Genomic DNA, 15,580 nt, shown 5'->3' on the forward strand with positions numbered 1-15,580 from the left:
GGCCAGAGGTCAACCTCAAATGTTGCCTTAGGAGCTATCATCTTTGTTTTTGGGGAAGGGAATTTGTTTGTAACAAGGTCTGTCCTGGAACTTGCTGTGTAGATCAGACTAGTTTTGAAACACGAAGATCCACCAGCCTCTGCCTCCTGAGGGCTAGAATTGAAGGCATGTGCCACTATGCCTGGCCTGCCGTGGTTTTTGAGGCAGGGTTTCTCACCAGGACTAAGGCTTACTGGTTATACTGGTTGGCCATGGGACCCCTGGGGTCTGCCTGTCTGCCTTTGCTTCCTTGGTTTTCGTTAGAGTTACAGCTTCAGAACACCATGCCTAGGTTTTGGTGTGGGTGCTGGGGGTCAAACTCAGGTCCTCATGGTTGTATGGCAAGCTCATTACCGAGTAGCAGGTCTCCCCAGGCCTGAACCTCAATACTATGAGGAGCTGTCTCAAGGCTGAGTGGTGTTTGAGGGAGAGAATTAGAAGGGTTGCCCTCTGTGGTTGGTTTTGATCCACACCTACGTCTAGAGACATCTAAAGGGTTGGGCTTGTTGGAGCAAAAGAATGAATGAACACAATTGCCATAGATTTGCTCCAGTTTTCCCTGTTGTAACTTGACACAAATCCCATGAAGTGATATTTTCCTAGTTTGCAGAGAGAGAACAAATGGTCAGAGAGTAAATGTGTATTATTCATTAGTCTCTGAATCCAAAGCTCATTCGCATTCTCTTTATAGGGTATACACTGTCTCTTCTCTGCTAGTTATTCTACATAGTGTCTGTTTTACCAGAGTGGGTCCAGTTTGGCAGCCCTTGCAAACTGTAGCTCTTACATGTGCCTTTGTCCTTTCCTTGACTTCTTGCCTCAGCATTGAAAGCAAACATGAGGTTACAATCCTAGGAGGACTCAACGAATTTGTTGTCAAGTTTTATGGACCACAAGGAAGTAAGTACATGTGTGGGTATGTGTTCTTTTTATCATCTTTACTAGACAGTGAAGTAAGTTTCAGCACTAGAACCAGCATGTGGAGAAACCCTGGTCACTCATGCACTCATTCCCACAGATTCTGGGTTCTGTCACGATGGCCACAGAGTTGTTCTTTAGGAAGTGCATGTTCTGTTCTCAAGTAGGAAAAAAAAGGAACATGACTATCTCTTACCAAATAATTGAGTGGCGTTCAGTAGTATCAAGTAAGAGAGTGACTATTTGCTTAACTCTGGATATTTTAAAGGAAAATATGTGGTGTGTTTTCTCTTTGTTTCTGGTACTGGTGATTGCACCCAGGCTTTGTGCATGTTTGGGAAGTGCTCTACCGCTGAGTTACATTCCCTGGTCTTCCTTTCTTTACTTTTAAAAGTTTTCTTTTCTTTTTTTTTTTTTTTTTTGTTTGTTTGTTTGGTTTTTTTTTTTTTTTTTTTTTGGTTTCTCAGGACAGGGTTTCTCTGTGTAGTTTTGGTGCCTGTCCTGGAACTCACCCTGTAGCCCAGGCTGGCCTCGAACTCAAAGATCCGCCTGGCTCTGCCTCCTGAGTGCTGGGATTAAAGGCGTGCGCCACCCCCACCCGGTGCTCCTGGACTTTTTAACCCAGTCTAGCCTGGAACCCACAGTAGTCCTCATGCCTTATCTTCTGAGTGCTAGCATCACAGCCTGTGTTCCCATGTCCAGTTAGTTCCTGAATTCTTTGAGGAGTTAGTTTGAGGCCTTTTTCAGGAGAGAGAGGGATTTGATGTTCATTTACATTTGGATTTATTTTCTAATTTGAAGACACAGTCCAAATGGATAACATGTTTTATTTCTGTTCCAGCACCATATGAAGGCGGAGTGTGGAAAGTTAGAGTGGATCTTCCTGATAAATACCCTTTCAAATCTCCATCTATAGGTATGTGATGACTTGGTTTCTATAAGACAGTTCTGAAATCTAAAAGGAAAATAAAAATCTTATATTTTTTGAGAGATGATTAAGCCCCAAAATTTTTACTGAACTGAATTTTTCCTTTCTTGGCTTAAAAAAAAAAAAAAGATTAATTTACTTATGTATATGGATCTTCTGTCTGCCTGTATGTGTGCACACTAAAAGAAGGCATGGGGTCCCATGGGCCTACAGTTATGAGCTATCGTCAGATCTAATGCCATGCCTAGTCTCCTGCAGTTTACACTAACCCCTGCTCCAGCAAAAACTTTTTTCTGAAGGTATGCTATGATCCCTAGCTTCCAAATTTCCGTGTAGGGCAAACAGTGTATTAGGATGGTGTAGTGTGTGAGAACGATCACACAACTAAGTCCTGTCAGAGGTCACAGCCTTGTACTGGTCTCAAACCACTTTACTTCCTGTAGAGTTTGATGTCCTAAAAATGCTAAAGAGCATCTGTCATTCTTTTTTTTTTTTTTTTTTTTTTTAACGATTTATTTATTTTGTATACAGCATATATGACTGCAGGCCAGAAGAGGGCACCAGATCTTGTTATAGATGGTTGTGAGCCACCATGTGGTTGCTGGGAATTGAATTCAGGACCTCTGGTAGAGCAGTCAGTGCTCTTAACCTCTGAGCCATCTCTCCAGCCCCACTGGTGAATTCTTAGTGTTCATCTGAACAATAGGCTGTCCTTTTCCTTCAAGTCCTTAGGGAGGTTTTCTAATCCTGCAGCCCCCAGGAGATGTTTATGGATAAACGGATGAGAAATGATCTCAGTGCTGCTGCAAGAGCCTGCAGGTTGTAGAGATGGGGATGGTAGCAGGATCATTGTGAGGTGTTGAGTTAGACCTGTGTGGCTAGGGATCGAAGCCTTTCCACAGCTTCCTTCCACAGTGGCAGAAAGGAGGGGTCACTCTCTTCAGAGGGCTTTTTGCTCTGATTCCCGTGCCTGGTTTACTCATGTGTCTCTTAACTGTAGTGTTTCTTTCTGTTGCAACAGTTCAAATATAAACTTGAAAATATTTGTTATAAATACCTATTTAAAGACAGGAAATTGGCATTCCAGGTATAGCTTTGTAACCTGACATTGCTGTTTACAGGAAACAGAAGGGCTGTGGAAGCCAAGAATAAACTATGGGAATACAGCCTGTGCTGTAGAAATGTAGCTCTTCCTCCAGCTTTAACCTGTTGTCTCAGGCAAAGCGTACATTTTACTGTAGATTTCTGAACTTTATTCTAAAAGACCTTTTTTCTGCTCCATCGCTGGGATCAGACTCCAGGCCTGGCACATGCTAGGCAAGTACTCCACCACTTAGCTGCCCTAAAATACCTAAACTAACTAACGACCAAATTGCCAAGTTAATGCCATGGTATAGTTGGTTAAGACAAATGACCAAGTTAATTTAACATTCGTAAGTTTTATTTTGCCATTCTCTACACTCTTTAGAATTTGATACTCTACAAATGAGTGTCATCTTCCCTTGAGGAAGTTGATCTAGTTGAAATATTTGTACAAGCTGTTCTTTCCTTCAAAGGAGAATTGCGTAAGAGTTTTAATCAGTTTGTGAGGTGACCCATTTTCAGGTCGTCAACAACGTAATACTGTTAAGATGTTCTGTAAGCATTTGGAGAGGCAGTAGCTTATTTTAAAAAGACAAGGCTTAGTTTCCGAGTTGTATAGACATGGAATTAAACAGAAGGGAAAGGAAATTATATAAACTCAACTCATTGTTTCTTTAAAATCTTTCTCCCATAGTATCTGGCCTGTCTCCTATTCTTGAGTTTAATTTAAGCCCTTAAATATTGAGATGTAGAATTGAGATGTGTAACTTGGTGGCAAGGTGCTTGCCTGGCATGTATGAGGTCCTGAGTTCAGCCTCTAGCACTTAAATAGATAAATAATAATTAAAAAATCTTTTATGCTTACACTGTGTGTCTGTCTGCCTGTGTGTAGACTCAGATAGTCCTTCAGTTTGTCCTTTTGCCTAAGCCTCCTGATCTTAGGCATATGCCATTAATCTTAGCTTGGATTTTAAAATATTTATGAGTATATAATCTGTATGTGTGACTTAATGTGCAGGTATGTATACATGTTGGTGTATGGAGGCCAGATGTCAGATGTCAACCTCAGGTGGTGTTCTTTAGGAACTGTCTGCTTGGTTTTTGAGGCAGTCTCTCTCACTGGGACTGAGGTCTCATAGGCTAGGTTGCCTCGCCAGTGAGCTCCAGGGGTCTGCCTGTCTTTGCCTCCAGTGCTGGAATTAAAAACATGTGCCTCTGAGTACAATAGTTTTGGCTTATTTTTCATATTTCTTTTTTCATTTGTAGATGTTTATTAGTATGCCTGTTAGCACTGCAGCTAGCTGTTAGTGACCATGTGTAGTTATATATAGTTAGGCATGCATGAGTAACCAGTTATCACTGGTTATCAGGGAAGAGTTCTGGACTTGGTTCTCATTTTTCCATAAAACTGACACTCATCTGATCTGTGGTTTCCTTTCTAGAAAATAAGATACTGGCCAGGTTCTTATGTGGCATGCATCTCTAGTTGCAGCTATTCAGTAGGCTGAGATAGGAGGATTGCTTGAACCCACAAGCACTATATGTATATATATACACACAGATATATCACAAAACGGGAAAAATGAACAGCCAAGCCTAGTGGTGCTTACCTGTAGTGTCAGCACTGTGAGGAGGTAGAGGCAGGAGGGTTAGGAATCAAGGCCAGAATGGACTACATAGGATCCTATTAGGATTAAGTGAATTCTGTGTGCTTGTTGTTAACTGATTCATTGGAATCCCAAATAGTTCTCAGTTCATGAAGATTCTGTTTTAAGCTGAGAACTTGCTCCACAAGCTCTCGTTGTGTACTTCTCCAGATTCTGTTTGTTATCTATATCTTGTGCTTGGCAGTTAAGAGAAAGCTCCCGCCAGTGCACAGAAAAGATGTGCAGTAGTTGCACAGCTGAGTACATATTCTAAAAGGGCACTACTGGGTACATAAACAGCAACAAAACCATTGTATATAAAATGCTTTATGTGTCCTGGGCGTGGTAGCACATCACTATGGAGACAGATAGGTGGATCTGTTAGTCTAGTTTCAGTCTGTTCTACGTATCTAGTTTTAGGCCAGCCAGAACTATATTAGTAAGTCCCCAAACAACAACAAAATGTTTTATGTGTAGCCAAAAAGAGTAAAGATTTTTAAAAAATGAAGCAATAATTGGTTGAGCTATAGTGTTTGCAAGCTTGTTTTGTTTTGGTAGTTAGTCTAGTAGTATATATGCTTGGTAAAGTTCTTATGTCCTTTGAAATTTTTTTATTTCAAAAATTAAAAAAAAAAAAAAAAAAAAGTAAACCAGCCATGGTGGCACACACTTGTAATCCCAGCACTTGACTGCAGAAGCAGAGTGATCAGGAGTTGAAGGTACTCCTTGACTCTGTAGTGAACTGTACTGAGCCATAGCACAGACCTTTAGATTAGATTAGGCTGTTACATCAAAGTAGGATAGTTTAGGTTATCAGACTAATCAAAATCCTTTTTACATTTCCTAATCTGATATATTTTTAGTTGGAAGCTACTCTGGTAACCATATTTTTATGCTTGTGCCAGTGATTAAGGGCAGTGCATTCAGTGTTTTATTCACTATAGTTAGCAGTTACCTCACTATTTTAGGATTGACGTTTTATAATACAGTATGACTATCTGTAGAACTTAGGATGCTTAGTTCTAGTTCATATGTTCCTAGATGGAAATAGTCTATAGTTACTCCCCCAGAACTAATGTGCATAACTGAAGTGAGCAGTGGATTTTCAGGATGGGGAGGAGTGTGTCATGTCAGTCACGAGAGATTTGGGGTTAGTCATTTTTAACAAAGGCTTACTTGGGCTGCCATAGTGTTTGTACAAATAAGTGAATTTTTGAGCTAAGGTAGCAACATTCTATTTAGATCACTTATATCCTTTCATACTTTCATGTTCCTATCTCAAATAGCTGTCTTGAATTTCAGTAGAGAAGTGTTAGGAACATTTCATGAACATGTTAAAGTCATTACTGTGGGAATGCAGCTGTGTAATGTCCCCTTGTCACAGGAGCTCTGAAAGTGAGTGTGGTCACAGTGTGCATTCATTTCAGCGAATTCATTGGACCCTTGCTCTGCTGGTGCTTGTAGTCAGAAGTTCTCCTGTGTCCCACCCTGCTGGCCGTCAGGACAAGTCTTTCCCACTCGTGTCCCCCAAGTAAACACACAGAGGATTACATTAATTATAACTACTCAGCCATTAGCTCAGGCTTATTACTGATTAGCTCTTACACTTAAATTAACCCATAGTTCTTATCAATGTTTAGCCACGTGGCTTGGTACCCTTCCTCAGTTCTGCCTTGTCATCTTGCTTCCTCTGTGTCTGGTTGGCAACTCCTGACTCAGTCCTCCTCTTCCCAGAATTCTACTTGTTGACTTATCCAGCCTATACTTCCTGCCTGACTACTGGCCAATCAATGTTTTATTTATCAGTCAATCAGAGCAACACATATTCACAGCATATAGAATGACATCCTACAGCACTTCCCCTTTTCTGTCTAATCAAAAAGAAAGGTTTTAACTTTAACATAGTAAAATTACATAACACAGTTATCAAGCAAGAATTACAGTTACAATATCTAGTCTATTTGTATTTGGCAAAATGAAAGAAAAATATTCTGTCTATTCTATATTTGTGAGTCTAAGATTTCATATCTAATATCTTTTATCACGACTGAAGAAAACTATAATTATAACTATCTAGTCTTCAACTACATCAAAGACTCCAGAAGGATATAATATTACCTAAGTAAACAGAAAATGCATTGTAAGCAAATTCCAAAATTCTGGAAATGACAGAGACAGTTGGATGCCTGGACAGTTACCTAAAAGTCATCTGTAACATTGGGGCATTCATCCTCATCTGTAGGCCTAGAGCTTTTTAGTTGCTTCTCTCTGTGTCCTGTAGAATGTCCGGCAGTTTCTTCTGCAAAGCAGGAACCTGAAGGACCATCTCCCTTTGCAACGTTGGTGGTCACCTTCCTATGGTTCCTGCATGTCCAGTTTATACAACATTTTGTCAAGCAATCCAGGCAAGAACAGTTTCTTGCCCAAATGGCTATCTTTTGCCACGAAGAAGATAAACTCTATATGGAGTGTCTTTGAATGCCTATCATCTTCCTTAAAGTAATTGGTGCTGCCAGGAGCAGATGTGTCCATAAAAGTCTTAAGTTTTTAAAATATTTTAAATACTGTATTCTGTAAGTCTTTGAAGTGTTTAAGGATTACCTACCTAATTGAATTAGATCTATGTATACCTAGAAAACTTAACTACCATGACTATAAGTTTGACTATCATAGAAGACTAATTATTAATCTGTATTTCTTAATTATCCATTACAATTTCGAATGAGCTTCACAAACAAAATACCTTAAACAAGAGTAGAAAAATACATACAGTATAATGAAATTAACTTTGAATTTGTAATAAACTAAAATCTATAGCAATGTAAAACATTTTAAACAAGTTCCTCTTTTTTTTTCTTTTTTCTTTTTTTTTTTTTTTTTGGTTTTTCAAGACAGGGTTCTTCTGTGTAGCTTTGCGCCTTTCCTGGAACTCACTTGGTAGCCCAGGCTGGCCTCGAACTCACAGAGATCCACCTGGCTCTGCCTCCCGAGTGCTGGGATTAAAGGCGTGTGCCACCACCGCCCGGCTTTACAAGTTGCTCTTTAAAAGTAGATTCAATAATCTACCCTTTCATCTTATATCTATGTCATATCCCCCTTTTTTTCTTTAGAAAGATATTGACTATGACCAAAAACAATTTGTAACCAATCTCTAAAAAAAGACAAAAATTTATATCCAGTTTTTGTGAATGTGGGCGTAGTGGTCTAGGCTACTTCCTGCTGATTCAGGGTGCTGTATTCTTATGGGGATCCTGAGAAAATTAAGAATTATGGTCAAGTCCTGACTGGAATAGGCTGTGACGCTGTATTTTCTGAGCCAGTTGACTTGAAGCTGTTCTGGATGTTGGATCATCTGGAGACCTCTCAGGGGTCTTCCTTGATCAAACCATATTAACCTGGAAGCAATCCATAGGTTCTCATCTTCTGTGGATACAAAAGCAGAACCTCTTTTCCAAAGCAACTTATCCTTAGACATAAATTTTGAAATCAAGATACCTTTAAAATATACATATTGATTTAACTCAGCAGCTTTTACAATCAAATGCCTCTCTTCAGTTAAAAATCCCAGAGACAACATAATCCAGACTCTGTGTGATTTCCATCTTTACATGTTTTTTTAAATATTACTTTTACTTTCTCTTTAAAGACTTTATTTTTTAAAACTTTCTATTTCTTTATATAACTGTCTATATAACTTTTCCTCTCTCTTCCAAGCCTATGTATGTTTTTACACACATTATAAACTGTTCAGGGTTTATCCCATCTAAATCTGTTTTATTGTGAATCTATTGGTTTAAACTGCAGAGTGGTTAGAACAGAAGTGTCAGCCTTGGCTATTGACTCTGCACACCTCAGCTTTTCAGATGGTGCTGGTTTGTTTATCACTGGCTCTGGGAGCCATGCATACCACCAACTCTTGGAAGCAGTGAGTCTATGCTTCCATTAAAGTAGTGTGTAGCCCAGAAACCTTTTTTTTTTTTTTTTTTTTTTTTTGTCTGTACTAGCAAAAGCTAAATCCACCACGCAGCATGCATACTGTGCAGTTTGGAGACGCCTCTGTGTACAGTGGTGGGAACCTGCCATGCTGCAGGTCAGGTCCACACACTGCTGCGAACCTGCCATGCTGTAGCTCATGGCTTGCCTGAGAGACATGACTAGGAAGCTGTTTTTAAGCTCTGTTTTAGACTCTTATTTTTTTTAAAGCTTTCTCAGGTTTTAGGTGGAAACTCTGGGCCCACGTTGGGTGCCAAATGTAGTCAGAAGTTTTCCTGTGTCCCACCCTGCTGGCGGTCAGGACAAGTCTTTCCCACTCGTGTCCCCCAAGTAAACATACAGAGGCTTATGTTAATTATAACTGCTCAGCCATTAGCTCAGGCTCATTACTGACTAGCTCTTACACTTAAATTAACCCATAATTCTTATCTATGTTTAGCCACGCGTGGCTTGGTAACTTTCCTCAGTTCTGCCTTGTCATCTTGCTTCCTCTGTGTCTGGCTGGCAACTCCTGACTCAGTCTTCCTCTTCCCAGAATTCTCCTCTCTGTTTGTCCAGCCTATACTTCCTGCCTGACTACTGGCCAATCAATGTTTTATTTATCAAGCATTCAGAGCAACAGATATTCACAGCATACAGAACATGCCACAGCAGGTGCTGCTGAGGTGCTAGGATATAGAAGTGAGCAAGCTGCTCTCGAGCAAACTTAAAATGACTGAGCACTTTATGTAAAGAATTGATGTAATGGGATAGTAAATTTGGATTAGATATTTAATCTAACCAAGTACATTTAAGTTAATACTTAAAAGACAACCCTAATCCTCCTAAATCAGAAAAAGAGTATACCAGGCAGGAAGAATTCCCAAGTGCTAGTGTCCCTCACTGGGAGGCTGGCTAAACAATGAGGTGTGATTAGGGGTACACCGAAGCAGGGGTGGTCACAGAGGGATTTGTAAGCTAGGCTCATAGCTTACATTTCATCTTCAATGTAATGGAAAGATCATTTAAAGGTTAGATTTCAGTTATTCATTGATGACTCTTCTGTTGAGAGGAGAGTGATGGATGGAAGCAGTTCCTCCAGCTGTTGTGAGAAAGATCCTGTTGTTGTGGACAAGGATGCTGAGGTTGAGAAATTAACAGGCACCTGGATTGGGATTAAATACATGTAGTCCTAGCATTCAGGAGGTAGAGGCAGGGGGGGGTGGGGTCCGAGTTTCAAGGTCATCCTCAGCTGCCTAGTGAGTTCAAGGCCAGACTGGGTTATATGAAACTCTCACAAAACTAAAAAAAAACCCAGCAAAGGGAAAGTTTGTGTTTTATTTCATTTTGGTTTGGTTTTGAGACAGAGGCTTGAACTCAAAGAGAGAACCACTTGCCTCTGCTTCCCAAATCTAGGATTAAAGATGTACCATATACCCAGCCATAGAACGGACAGGATCTCACTGTGTAGCTCTAGCTGGCCTGTAACTCACTGTGTAGACCAGGCTGGCCTTGACCGTAGAGATCCACCTGCCTCTGACTCCTGAGTGCTAAGATTAAAGAAACATTCCATTATACCCAGCCTGGTTTTATTTATCTATTTTTTTATGGGAGATTCTGAAAGATTTTTAAATACTCTTTGTAGGGAGTTGTCTAGTAAAGAAAAACTGGATACAGTAGGGTCAGTAGGAGCCTTTGAGAAAGGAGGGGTAAAAGAAGGGAGCATGTATTCATTGGAGATGTTGGAGATGGAAAAATGAGGCCAGACAGTGGTGGCACACACCTTTAGTCCCATCACTCAGGAGGCAGAGTTCAAGGCCAGGCCGGTCTACAGAGCAAGTTGCAGGACAGCCAGGGGTACACATTGAAACCCTATCTCTAAAAAATAAAAAATGGAGGCCAGGAGGTGGTGGTGCACACCTTTAATCCCATCATCACTCAGGAGGCAGAGGCAGGCAGATCTCTGTGCATTCGAGGCCAGCCTGGTCTACAGAGTGAGTTTCAGGACAGGCTGCAAAACTACACAGAGAAACCCTGCCTCGGAAAACCAAAACAAACAAAAAGGAAAGTGAGAAAGCCTGCCAGTTGGATATTCTCTTTGTAAAAATGGGCAGTATAGTGAAAGAGAACTCAAGGAGGGAATAGAACTCAGTGTACACACGTAAACTCCACAAATGCTCACAACACTCATACCCAGCACATACTCAGGGCCTGTTGCATTGAAGAAAATGAGAATGAGTGGATTTCTTTTTAGTGTCACCTCAGTGTCCAGTTTGCCCTCTAACTCCAAGGATTCTTTTTTTAATTAATTAATTAATTTATTTTTTAAATTACACTCAAGATATTAATCACATTTGTGGTATTCATAGATTACATTCGCAGTATTCATTCAAATATATATATATATATATATATAATTTTAAATGTCGAATGTCATTTCTTGAAGGGGGTAGGAGGTCTTAATTACAGGCTTACAGCACAATGGGAGGACCCCGGAGGGCAGAAGTTCGCTACTGATGTTTTACGATCTTTCATCTAAACTGTTAACGCCCATTATTCAGGATACACAGACCAGGAACTTCCCTTAAGCATTCAGGAGGGTGGAACCCGCAAGGAATTAGCATTGGGAGGATATCAAGGTCAAGGTCCACAAGCAAGGCAACAGTTACCCAAAAGGGGGACTCCAAGGATTCTGTATCCACTGATTGAACCCCATTATGTATCAGAAACAATCTGAAAGCTATTTCATCTATAAGGAATGTGTACAGCAATCCCTGAATGATAAAATGCAACTCATCACATAGCATATGCGTTGTATCAGTTACAGATGGCCCAGAGGTAATTGAAATACATGGAAGGATGTGTCAGTCATAGAAAACTAACTCCTGTGCCTGTGGAGCACTTGAACTTTTGTGGAGTTTGGGACAGTGGTGGTGTGCTGCAGGAGCAACTCCAAGGGACTGGCTGCAGAGGAACGACTGGGTAGCAGACAGACATTTTCCGTGGGAAGGGCATGGTTTTGCAGAGGACTGCTGCCGGTTGTTAGTGGTAGCTCTTCAGCCTTAAGTTGAATAAGGGCTGGCAGGTAGGAAGAAGGTGAATGTCAGAAAATCCTTAGTACGGACAAGAGACTGTAGGAGAAGAAATGTCTCGATTTGTGACTGAAGAGGCATTGCTGTTCGTAGATAGTGACAGTTCTTGGTATGTCCTGGGAATGTAAAGTGGAATGAGATAGAAGAACAGCTGTTGAGGAGAAACAAAAAACTGAGAGGGTAAGAATATGGTCTTTATGATGATAATAAATAGGGGTGGGGCAGAGCAAGGACTAGGTACCAAGTACTGAAGTTATCACAGAGAGAAGCCAGGTATTACTAAGTTGGTCGTATTGACAAGACCCATGTCATAAAAATTCATCTTGCTCTTCAGTAGATTAGTAGAGTAAAAATAGTACATTAGCTTACCTCTCCTTTTTTTTTTTTTTTTTTAAAGATTTATTTATTATGTATACTGTGTTCTGCCTGCATGTATCCCTACAGGCCAGAAGAGGGCGCCAGATCTCATTACAGATGGTTGTGAGCCACCATGTGGTTGCTGGGAATTGAACTTTGGATCTCGGGAAGAGCAGCCAGTGCTCTTAACCTCTGACCCATCTCTCTAGCCCTTACCTGTCCTCTTAAGGGTTGGCCTTCCCTGTGTGTGCTACTGAAGAGGATTTAGCCTTTTCTTCTTGAAGTTGACCTAATAATGACAATTTAAATTCTGTCTTGAACAGTTCCTTTTTTCACTTTTTTGTTTGTTTGTTTGTTTTGTTTTTTGTTTTTTTTGTTTTTTTGAGACAGGGTTTCTCTGTGTAGTTTTGGTGCCTTTCCTGGATCTCTCTTTGTAGACCAGGCTGGCCTCGAACTCACAGAGATCACCTGCCTTTGCCTCCTGAGTGCTGAGATTAAAGGCGTGCGCCACCGCCACCCGGCCCTTTTTTCACTTTTAAAAGATGTTTTTGTTTAGATATATTAGTTATTCATATAATAAGTATTATGACATTTTCATGTGTATATATTTCTATTGTATTACCTTGTTCCCCCCCCCCCAACTCCTGCTAATTGCTTTTTTCCCTTCCTGTTTCTAGCTAAGGGTGTGTGTGTGTGTGTGTGTGTGTGTGTGTGTGTGTGTGTCCGTCCGTCCGTCCGTCTGTCCGTCCGTCCCACTGAGTTTCATGAGGGTTCTTTACAAGAGCATGTATAAAATTTGTTTTTGGAACTTGGACACCTTAATAGTAGCTGTACCACGGAGGAATGTCTCTCTGTCCCATATTGACCATTTAACTTTGTGTAGATCTTCATAGAGGTGTAGTGCTCCATGGGTCCCTCTATTACATGGTTGTGTTGAAGGGCCCAGTCTTGTGGGGACCTTTTGCATGTAATCACAATTGCAGTAAGTTCAAGAATGCAGCATTCTTGATGTCAGTGTTCCACTCTACATACCCACCCTTTTCCTCTGGCCCTTACAGGCTTTCTGCCCTTCTGCTTTGTTCCTGAGCTTTGGAGGAGTGACATAGATGTCCCATTTATGGCTTGGATATTTGACAGTTATTTCTGCTCAGTATTCTGGCTAGTTATGAGTCACTTTGACCACTGCAAAAGGAACACCAATCTATAGGCTTAACATAGTTATTTAGAAGGCAGTTGGACAAGCACATCCCGATCACTTAGCAAAACAACAGCAGTGGCTTCCCGACTCTGTCCTGTGATTTCCCCAGCCACAGGCTTCTGGCTGTGTTTACAGTACCAGATGTCAGATCCAGGCAGAAAGTACTTGGTTACTCCTCTAGCAAACTTGCTGCTATTGCACCAGCAGTCTCCTCTTGCCTAGTGAGTCGTCGTCGTTGTCGCAGACAGAGTCCAGAGCTGAGTAAGACTTCATGACAATTCTCCGCTACTATCCTGAATAGCAACATAGCACCTTTGGACACTGGCAGGCAGGGCTAGCTAACAGGTAGGAAGGAAGCTCTTCACCAGTTCCAGCTTGATTTCTCTGTGTCCTACAACTAAGGTGTGCTTGGTATCTACACAGTAGGGTCTTACCACCTAGTTGTGGTGGGCAAACAAGAACAGTGGTAAATGCCTGTATTATTTGGAAAGCCTCAGGAGAAGCCTCTGACCAGTAGGGAAGTAGTCTACTCTTGGCACTAGGGTTTTCTGGTATGGCTTCTGGGTGGTTCATTGTTACATTATCTTCCTGGTGGCTAAACAAACATTCTATCTTGCTGCCCAGGTTTCTACTTTCAAATGGATGATCTTCACTTTTGTGTTGGTATTCTGACATCTCTTTTGGTATATTAGATGATTTATTTGTTGTTAAGATTTGATGTTAGAATGCAAACGTAATCTTGGCTTCCTTTTTTACCTGTTGTAAGGTTGATTTTAGATTGAATTTTATATATGTGTCTGTATGAATAAATACCATCCGATGCAGGTGCTTACAGAGGCCAGAAGAGGGTCTTAGATGCCTTGGAACTGAGCCGGGCGGTGGTGGCACACACCTTTAATCCAAGCACTTGGGAGGCAGAGGCAGGCAGATCTCCGTGAGTTCGAGGCCAGCCTGGGCTATAGAGTGAGTGCCAGGAAAGGCACAAAGCTATGCAGAGACACCCTGTCTCGAAAAACCAAAAAAGAAAAAGGAAAAAAAAAAGATGCCTTGGAACTGGAGGTACAGGCAGTTGTAAGCTGCCCAGTGTGGGTGCAAGGAACCAAATTTGGGTCCTTTGGAAGAGCAGCAAAGGCTTTTAACACTGAGCTATCTCCCCAGCCTAGTTTCCTTTGCCTTTGAACTGAAGTTCTAAATTTTTTAAGAAGTTAGGTCAAAGTGGGTGTGGTGGCGCACACCTTTAGTCCCAGCACTTGGTGGGAAAAAGCAAGTAGATCTTGTTGAGTTCGAGGCCTACCTTGTCTACAAAGCAGGTTCCAGGACAGGTGCCAAAACTACACAGAGAAACCCTGTCTCAAAAAACAAATACAAAACAAAACGAAAACCCTTCCAGATCTCTCAGTATGACTAGCTGGACGAGCAAGACACTGAAAGATAAATTATGGAGATGGAAAGAGGTTAAAAAAGAAACAAAAGGCAAGTAGGCTAAAGGATTTGGTAACTTACTCAAGAAACAAACAAAAAAGATTTTTTTGCAAGAGCAATGTTTGTGTGTGGTGGAGAGTTTCATTTCTAGGATGCAGACTAGGTTGTGCTATTGAAGGACAGCCCTCCACCTTTTTCTTTTTCCTTTTATTTAGTTTTATTTTATATGAACTGCTGTTTTGCCTCTGTGTATGTCTGTGCGTGGGTGTAAGATCCCCTGGAATCCATCTGGCCCTCAGATTCCAAATTATCAGAGAAAAAAGAGAAACAGAAAAGTGGACCTCTTAGTGAGTGGTCTCCTGAAACTGACATAGGATGGCTTCAGAGGTTTCCATAACCTGGGCTTTGAGATTGAGCTCCATGCTTGCGTCCTTACCTGGAAAGAGCCCAGGCCTGTCTCTCCTGGTAGGGAAGGCCTACTCTGAAGAGACTTCTGCCCAGGTGCAGGCTCCTCAGGCTGGGCCTGTCTGCCTGAGGTAAGATGAGAAAGTCTGAGATGGAGGGCCAGTGCACACAGCTGGCATCTGGCTGTTGCTGTGGGTTGGTCTGTATGTCAAATGCTCTGATTGGTCAGTAAATAAAACACTGATTGGCCAGTGGCTAGGCAGGAAGTATAGACGGGACTAACAGAGAGGAGAAAAGAAAGAACAGGAAGGCAGAAGGACTCACTGCCAGCCACCACCCTGACAAGCAGCATGTGAAGATGCTGGTAAGCCACGAGCCACGTGGCAAGGTATAGATTTATGGAAATGGATTAATTTAAGATATAAGAAAAGTTAGCAAGAAGCCTGCCACAGCCATACAGTTTGTAAGCAATATAAGTCTCTCTGTTTACTTGGTTGGGTCTGAGCGGCTGTGGGACTGG

The 15,580-nt window shown here is 41.3% G+C and overlaps 1 protein-coding gene across 2 annotated transcripts in view; it reads left to right on the forward strand.

Moving 5' to 3' along the window:
• Ube2h (ubiquitin conjugating enzyme E2 H) overlaps positions 1-15,580 on the forward strand; it is a 107,712-nt gene that overhangs the window by 47,575 nt on the left and 44,557 nt on the right. For both annotated transcript variants that reach the window (XM_042272974.2, XM_042272976.2), the window contains exons 2-3: positions 863-939; positions 1,799-1,873. In XM_042272974.2, the coding sequence (XP_042128908.1) occupies positions 863-939; positions 1,799-1,873 (152 nt within the window). The remainder of the gene's footprint in view (positions 1-862; positions 940-1,798; positions 1,874-15,580) is intronic.

Source organism: Peromyscus maniculatus, chromosome 3, assembly GCF_049852395.1.
Source record: "Peromyscus maniculatus bairdii isolate BWxNUB_F1_BW_parent chromosome 3, HU_Pman_BW_mat_3.1, whole genome shotgun sequence".
NCBI lineage: Eukaryota > Metazoa > Chordata > Mammalia > Rodentia > Cricetidae > Peromyscus > Peromyscus maniculatus.